The 7838-nt window shown below is 55.4% G+C and overlaps 4 protein-coding genes across 4 annotated transcripts; 2 read left to right on the forward strand and 2 right to left on the reverse strand.

Annotated features, from left to right (window-relative positions):
- The first annotated feature begins 97 nt into the window (after positions 1-97).
- H257_05815 (hydroxymethylglutaryl-CoA synthase) lies at positions 98-3483 on the forward strand. Its single transcript, XM_009830808.1, has one exon. The coding sequence runs from the start codon at positions 131-133 to the stop codon at positions 3284-3286; it is 3156 nt and encodes a 1051-aa protein (XP_009829110.1). The 5' UTR covers positions 98-130; the 3' UTR covers positions 3287-3483.
- On the reverse strand, positions 3475-4246 carry H257_05816 (hypothetical protein). The gene has a single exon (XM_009830809.1). It carries the CDS (start codon positions 4220-4222, stop codon positions 3587-3589), a length of 636 nt encoding a protein of 211 aa, XP_009829111.1. The 5' UTR covers positions 4223-4246; the 3' UTR covers positions 3475-3586.
- A 497-nt stretch (positions 4247-4743) lies between these two features.
- H257_05817 (hypothetical protein) lies at positions 4744-5922 on the reverse strand (the record flags this gene model as incomplete). Its single annotated transcript, XM_009830810.1, has 6 exons — positions 4744-4776; positions 4854-5099; positions 5167-5350; positions 5403-5546; positions 5607-5758; positions 5869-5922. 6 exons carry the CDS (start codon positions 5920-5922, stop codon positions 4744-4746), a joined length of 813 nt encoding a protein of 270 aa, XP_009829112.1.
- A 209-nt stretch (positions 5923-6131) lies between these two features.
- Positions 6132-7314, forward strand: H257_05818 (hypothetical protein; the record flags this gene model as incomplete). The annotated part of the gene is made up of 3 exons (XM_009830811.1): positions 6132-6297; positions 7077-7230; positions 7305-7314. 3 exons carry the CDS (start codon positions 6132-6134, stop codon positions 7312-7314), a joined length of 330 nt encoding a protein of 109 aa, XP_009829113.1.
- Positions 7315-7838: the final 524 nt, after the last annotated feature.

Genomic DNA, 7838 nt, shown 5'->3' on the forward strand with positions numbered 1-7838 from the left:
CTCCGTTTTGTATGGGAGCGTCCACCCCAAGAGGGGAACCTGTATAAATAGATATTTTTCTCCACAGAAAGTGAGTACAGCCCCACTCATTTTGAATTGGCTACCGGACCGAGGAATCGCTCGCGCCATCATGCTCGTCTTGACTATCTTGCTCGTCGTGAGCTCGGAAGGACTCCGCGGGGTCCTTCAGGACACCTTTGCATACCTAGCGTCGTACCCATCGCTGTTCCTGCTCTTCCTCTTGTTCGGGTTCGGCGTGGCCGTGGCCAGCTCGTACATCCACTTTCATCTGGCGAAGCGCGGTAACGCCTCCTCCACCACGCCGTTGACGTGCTACGACTGCGAACAACAACACAAAACGAAATCCTCCCCCAAAAGCAACAAAAAAGCCAAGCGTCAAGCGGACAATGTCGGCATCCTCGCCATGGAAGTGTACTTCCCCGCCAACTACATTGATCAATCGGACCTCGAACAGTATGACGGCGTCGGGGCTGGCAAGTACACCAAGGGACTCGGCCAAGACAAGATGAGCTTTACCGGCGATCGGGAAGACGTGAATTCGATTGCACTCACCGCGGTGAAACAACTGTTGGAAAAGTATGACATCCACCCGTCACAAATCGGGCGGCTCGAAGTTGGGACGGAAACCATGGTCGATCTGTGCAAGTCCACGAAGACCGTGCTCATGGATCTGTTCCACGAACATGGCAACTACGACTTGGAAGGTGTGACAAGTGTGAACGCGTGCTACGGCGGCACCGCGGCGCTGTTCAATTCTGTCGCTTGGGTTGAAAGCAAGGCGTGGGACGGTCGGTATGCGTTGGTCGTGTGCGGGGACATCGCCGTGTACGCCAAGGGCCCGGCGCGTCCGACGTCTGGTTGCGGCGCCGTCGCCATGTTGATCGGTCCGAACGCCCCTCTGGTCATGGAGAGCGAACTGCGCACGACGTTTTCCGAGAACATGTGGGACTTTTACAAGCCCGACCCGCACTCCGAGTACCCGACCGTGGACGGCAAGTTCTCCCAGTCGTGCTACCTCAAGACGCTGGACGACTGCTACCGCCGCTTCTGCTCCAAGAACGAACACGCCGGCGTGACCAAGAACGGCCACTTCTTTGACGTGGCAGCCAACGACTTTGTGCTGTTCCACTCGCCATACAACAAACTGGCGCAAAAGGGGTTCTCCCGCATCGTGTTTAACGATTTCCTGCGCAACCCGACCCTTCCCCAGTACGACAAGCTCAAAAAATGGCACGGCGCCGCGCTCGAAGACACATACTATGACCGCGACCTCGAGGCCGCGTCCCGCGAAGTGTCGCTGGCCCTGTGGAACAAGATGGTCGAGCCGTCCTGCTTTGCATCGCGCCACATTGGCAACTGCTACACCGCGTCCGTGTACATCAACCTGGCGTGCCTCGTCGACTCTGCCCGCGCGACCCTCCACGGCAAGCGTCTCATGCTGTTCTCGTACGGATCGGGGGCAGTTGGGTCCATCTTTTCGTTTCGGTGCGTCCGTCCGGAAGCCACGGACGTGGCCGTCCCAGCGTTCACGGTGGAGCGCATGTCAGACTGCTTGAACCTTGCTAGCCGACTCAACTCGCGCCTTAAGCGCACCCCCGAAGAGTTCAACGGCCATTTGGACCTGCGCCAAGCCAGCCACGGACTCAAGAGCTACACCCCCGTGCAGTCGGTCGACTCGCTCTTCCCCGGCACGTACTACCTCGTCGGCGTCGATGACAAGCACCGGCGCAAGTACGCCCGCAAGCCGCTCAACGCTCCGCTGACGTACGTGGCGCTCCCGTCTGCGGCCGTGGCGACGGCTACCACAGTGGCGACCCATCCGATCACCGCCGTGGCGACGTCCCCCGTTGCCGCGATCAAACCGGCGCTCGTCGAAGTGTTGGTCACCGGTGTGGCTGCCGGGGCCCCTGGCATCGTCGGGGCCGACCTTACGTCGCTGTTGGAAGGTGTGAACTGCATCCAACGGATTCCGGACGCCGCCAAGCACGCGATGGTCGCGAAGCGCGTGGTGCAGCTCAAGAAGGACGGCGCCTCGGGGGCGATCCGACGGCTGCCCGTGACCACCATCAACCAAACGATTCAACTCGCGGCGCCAATGGCTGTGGTGGACTTGGTCAAGGACTTTGGCCTGCCCAAAAGCCTTGTCGAGGGGATGGACGACGCGTCGGCGTGTGCGGTGGCGGCGGGGCTCCGGGCGCTGCAGCAGGCTGGCCTCGTGGCCGGGACGGTTGAGAACGGCTGGGGCAACTGGCGGCTGCCGGACGCAATGGCGGCGTCGACGGGCGTGTTGTTTGCCGCGTCGTTCCCGGCGTTGGACGCATGTGTGAAGGAAGTGTCGCGGTCGTTCACGGATCCAGCGTACGAATTTGACCGCAAGCTGCTGTTCCGCCTGCTGGTGCTGGCCAACTCGCAGCTGGCGCAGATCGTCGGCGCCAAGGGACCGAACGCGCACGTGAACGCCACATGTGCGGGCACAACGGTGGCGCTGACCATGGCGCAGGATTGGATCCGGTCTGGCAAGTGCCAACGGGTGGTTGTGATTTCGGGCGACGTGGCCAGCAATGACACGCTGCTGCCGTGGATTGGCAGCGGGTTCCGGTCACTGGGGGCCGCGTCCATCGCCGCCAATGTCGCCGACGCCGCGCTGCCGTTTGATACCCGCCGCAACGGCATGCTGCTCGGCAGCGGCGCCGTCGGGTTGGTCCTGGAAGCCGCCGGCGCGTCGACGATCCAGCGGTTCCCATCGGGAACGCCGTCCGTGTCACTGGTCGCGAGCCAGCTGAGCAACTCGGCGTTCCACGGTGCGTCGTTGGACAAGGAGCACATGGCGCAAGAACTGAACCGGTTCCTCCAAGCCGTGGAGAGTGAGCATGGCATCCCCCGCGCGGCGCTCGCGGCCGAAGGCGTGTACTACAGCCACGAGACGTGCACGCAGGCGTCCCCCACGACGTCGTGCTCGTTTACGGAGCTGTACATGCTGCGCAGTGCGTTCGGCGACGCCGGCCTGGACACGCTGGTGCTGGCCAACACGAAGGCGTTCACGGGGCATGCCATGGGCGTGAGCTTTGAGGAAGTGATCGCCGTCGAAGGCCTCAAGCGCGGGCTGCTGCCGCCCGTGGTCAACTTTGCCTCGCACGACGAGCACCTGAGTCCCCGTCCGCTGCGCTTGAGCCAGGGCGGCGCGTATCCCCACGTCAAGTACGCGTTGCGGTTTGCGGCCGGGTTTGGCTCCCAGATTGCCTTTACGCTGTACATGCGCAAGTAAACCATACTTACTTTGTGTTGCAATACAGTATACAGACAGTTACCTGTCGAAGTAGTTTAGTGAAATGTCTCTGCGACAGAGTATGATCTGAAGTCAGTAGCATCCAGTCTAAAGGTTGGCTTAACGTTGCTTGGATTGCAACAGATCAATCACCTCTCGTCCAGAACCGCTGATGAGGTGGCAACTGGCCAAACTTAGCGCAAGCTCCGACTTGGTTGGCATGTACTTCATGTATGTACCATAGTACTAGGACGTTTGCAGGGGTGGTATATAGATAGATACTAACTAGTATACGACATGTTACGAGTCCAGGTTTTGCATGAGGGCCCTAGTGACGTTGCCGATGGGGTTGTTCGCGTATGGATGGAACCTGGCACTCGAACTACCAGTAGCCGCGTTGTCGCCGTCGCTGCCCCCGCCGTCCCTCTTGGAGCTCTTCTTGCTCTTCTTGCTCTTCTTCTCCTTCTTGTGCTTCTTGTGCTTCTTCTCATCCTTCGAGTGCCCCCCAGGCGATGACGCGCCCACTGCCTGTGGCAACGACATCCACGATGGCTGGAACAACTGCTCCAAAATCGACTTGGCAGACACTGGCGCCACCACGTCCTTCTGCCAAAACGACTTGTTTGCGTCGTCATGCGACTCAATAGCGGCCTCGAGACAAGAAGCAACCCTCAAGTACTCGGCCATCGCCGTGGGATCGTTGATAAAGTCGCGGCTCTTCTTCTCGCCCACCCAGACGTTGATCTTCTTGACAAGGAGGTCTTCCAACTCGACGGCCCGCAGTAGTTGCGGATGGCTCTGCAAGTTCCCCGACCGATTCGTGTTGCTGTTCGTGGCCAAGATATACGCCTCCTGCTTGGACAACGCGGCATGCAATTTCTTCACCACAGGGTGCCCCACGGCCTCCCACTTGTCGGCGTTGGACATGCCGACCATTATGGTGCTGGTTCGGCAGTCGTATCCGGAAGGGTAAATCAATTACACATGCCAATTGGCCCAATTTCAATTCATTTTATCCAATCCACAATCTCACATGTAGTAAATGTCCATAATCCGAGCACGGCTATAATACATACTATCGAGCGCATCAGCGCCGAAAATGATACTATCGAGCGCATCAGCGCCGAAAATGCATTGGGCCATCCTTGGATCCGGGTACTTGTCTTGAATTGAGCTACTAGTATGGGATCTTGGTAATGATATAAAAATGTCATGGGTAGGGCCGGACGGTGTCGACGAGCGAGGCGCCTCTGCGGTCGGCAATACACGAAATGCGGTGGTTCAACCAGAAGCTCCGATTCAGTTGATCATGTGTGTGTGTCCACTATATACAGTAACGTTGGTTCGTGCATTGGAGGTGTAGTGTTGGAGTTGAGTGGTAAAGTGACGAGGGAAGTCGTCGAATAACTGCTTGGAACTTGCAGCCGTCATTAGCCATGTTGTATGTTGTGGTGAGTTCAGTTGTTGTCGTCGGCTAGCCACACGTGCATCTACGAATAATCCAGCGAGCCCATGCCTCGCATACATGTATGAGACACTGTCCGGTGTACCCATCGATTGATGGTACCTGGCGCCACATCCTGTCCTTTTCGCGTTTAGCTGCTGCTTCCTTTCTCCACACTCCCACACGACATGACCACACATGCAGCACTCGTCGCTTGGCGTCGGCCTCGCGCTTGACCTGAAGACGGCAGAGCTGAGCCTTTCGAGCGTCCGTCAGGCTCTTGACGACACCCCATAGGCGCCGGACGAGGTGGTTGTGAGACGCTGTTCGAACCGACAGTTCTCTTTGCACCGTGGCCTCCCGCACGGCCTACCCAAAGTAGTTGCATGTTGGTCGTCGTGGCATTCAAATGGACATGAGATCAGCACTTCTGTACCTGCCACTGGAGCATCACTCGATTCAGCCATCGCTTGTCGTGCCAGGTTGCCGCCGCGCGCAGTCGCGCCGTCCGAATCGCCCGAGCTTGAGCACGACACGCGTCTCGGTACCCCACCCACGCGCCAAAGCGCTGGTGGAGGGTCGTGTCGTGGTGCCAATGCTTGGCCTTGATGGCTTTCGTCCTGAAGATAGATAGGTTATCCTTGAGGCCTAGTCATATCGAGATGGACAAACCTGCACATGGCCACAAGATGACGCCACGGCCGCCACCCTTGGAACAGGACGAGGGCTCGAAGGTGGTGTCGCTTGGCGAGCGTCCACTGCTCCACGGCCAGCTGCCGTCGCTGCGCTTTCTCCGCTTCCTCCCTTGCCATCTCCCTGTCATTGTTGAAGGTGATTGACATGTGTGGTTCGAACGGGTTGACGTGGTTGTTGTACCATTTTCGTTCGAGTTTGAGTGCCGCCGTGGCTGCCTTTTGCTGCTCTACGTCCGCCAGGGCTTGCGCTGCCGCCACGCGTGCCGCTTCTTCCCTTGTACTTTGCTTGCAAGGTAGGGCCGAATCGACGGGTCGTCTGGTCGTCGTCGGAGCCTAATTGGGCATTCGTGGTTCTTAATGCCAACCAAAGAATAAGCAGCAGTGCATGCGTAGTATAGTTTGAATGCAAGGGCTGATACAAATGAAAGCATTCGAACTCAGACTGGCTCCCTCGCGCCAAATCGACCGACGGCACGACCATGCACGGTGTCCAGCATACGAGGGACTTGGACTTGGTATTGTAACGTGGGTTCCATGCGTAAATGCGCAGAGCGGGTCGAGCGGCGCGGGCTTTACGCTCCTCGGCGGCCAGGTGTTAACGCCATGTTGCGTTCAGAGGGTTGGTTTGCCGCTTCGAGCGAAGGTTAAGGTTGATGTTCAATTCTGGTTTGTTGGTGCCTTCGAGCCGAGGTGGGCAAGCGGGCTGATGAGACGCGAGTCGGCGCGCCTCGGCCTTCTTCATAGCACATTTGGCGTCAGCGTCGCGACGATCGCGTTATGCGTCTGTGAGAAGCACCTTCTTCGAGGATACATTGGGGCTGGCGTTCCAACCAAGCTGACGGCTTCGGTGCATACTGGCGTGCTGGATTATCGTAATGGCATGCTGGAATATCGTAATTTGTTCAGTCATAAGGCCAATTCTTCCTACTAATAGCTATGTATAACGTTACAGCTGTGCTGCCTGCGATGTAGAATATCCCCGTGACCTTTAAAGATCGACAGACAGAGTACTTGCATTCTACGTAGTAGTTGTGACATGCAATTCGGCTTTTAATTTGCTGATTGGGCAGAGAAATGAATAGCTAATTTGCTGATTGGGTATAAATGCAGTTTCAACACACCAAACGTATCACTCGCAATCGGATAGCTTCAGTCAAATGGCGAACGTGACCGGTTCACCTCTGTGATAACGTCGTCTCCGAATCGAACTTCAGCATGGACCGTTCGGCGTTCTAACTTGGTCCAAATATAAACTGCGCAACACTTTTGCTGAGTGTGCAACTCAAATCGACACTGTAATGCCAACAGAAACGACTCCCCTTCCATACTGGTACAACTATGGTGCACGTCATCTATAAACTACCAACTTTTCACAAAATTTTCTGACTTCTACTACCTCTGTTTTCGAACTATTGCGAGCAGAAACAGTTAGGTAACTTCCAGATCTCGGATTGGCAGATAAATTAGTGGAGCGTGTTCCTTGCGCTTTGACGCATCTACGAGTGTTTTTATGTGAATTATATATTCAAATTTGGAGTCCAAGCGCCATGACAAAATACAATACAAAAACCAAGTCAAATTTGACTGATGAGATGAGGGTTTCGCTATAACCAAGTCAAATTTGACTGATGAGATGAGGGTTTCGCTGTAGACGTTTACCGCGACCTGATTGTGCGCAAAGTGCTGCCCGCGTTGAAATCAAGTTGGCGCTGGCCAAGCGGCGTTGAAACGGGAACAGTGTTCTTGCAACAAGACAATGCGCGTCCGCACATTGCACCAGAAGACCCAGCGTTTGTCAGTGCAGCGTCAGATGGAGGTTGGGACAATCAGATGCGAAACCAACCACCACAATCGCCTGACCTAAATGTTCTCGACCTAGGCTTCTTTAACTCTATTCAGGCACTTCAGCAATCCCTCGAGTGTCAGACGATGGGGGAGTTGATTGTTGCTGTGAAAGATTCGTTTGAGTTATTCTCGCTCGCCCATGACACTGGACAAAACCTTTTTGACATTACGACGTGTCATGAATGTTGTTATTGCATGCGATGGTGACAATAGATACAAAATTCCTCGTAGCAAAGAGACTCAAGAGGACGAGTTAGTGTTAGGCATGATGAACTTGAGACTTGAGGAAGAAGAAAGGTTAGAAGAGGTGGCAGTTCTGTTGAGCAACCTGACTGTCATTTCAGACCTCAGCTCAGACGATGAAATTAATTAAATTTAGATTCTGTACACTTGATTTTACAATGTGGTTGAATTTCCGCTCGCAATAGTCGAAAACAGAGGTAGTATTTCATATTCATTACTCAAAATTGCAGCAAATTGAGACGTATAATCGACAGATCTCAATGTGGTGAAGAAATTCTACGTCTCAGATTTAAATTTGGTGATGAATTGGTCCAGAAATAGATAC

The sequence above is a fragment of the Aphanomyces astaci genome (assembly GCF_000520075.1).
Source record: "Aphanomyces astaci strain APO3 unplaced genomic scaffold supercont1.11, whole genome shotgun sequence".
In the NCBI taxonomy this organism is placed as follows: domain Eukaryota; phylum Oomycota; class Saprolegniomycetes; order Saprolegniales; family Verrucalvaceae; genus Aphanomyces; species Aphanomyces astaci.

Excerpts from the sequence above, each read along its gene's own strand:
- H257_05816 (XM_009830809.1), bottom strand. The coding sequence starts at position 4,222 with ATGGTCGGCATGTCCAACGCCGACAAGTGGGAGGCCGTGGGGCACCCT.
- H257_05815 (XM_009830808.1), top strand. The coding sequence starts at position 131 with ATGCTCGTCTTGACTATCTTGCTCGTCGTGAGCTCGGAAGGACTCCGC.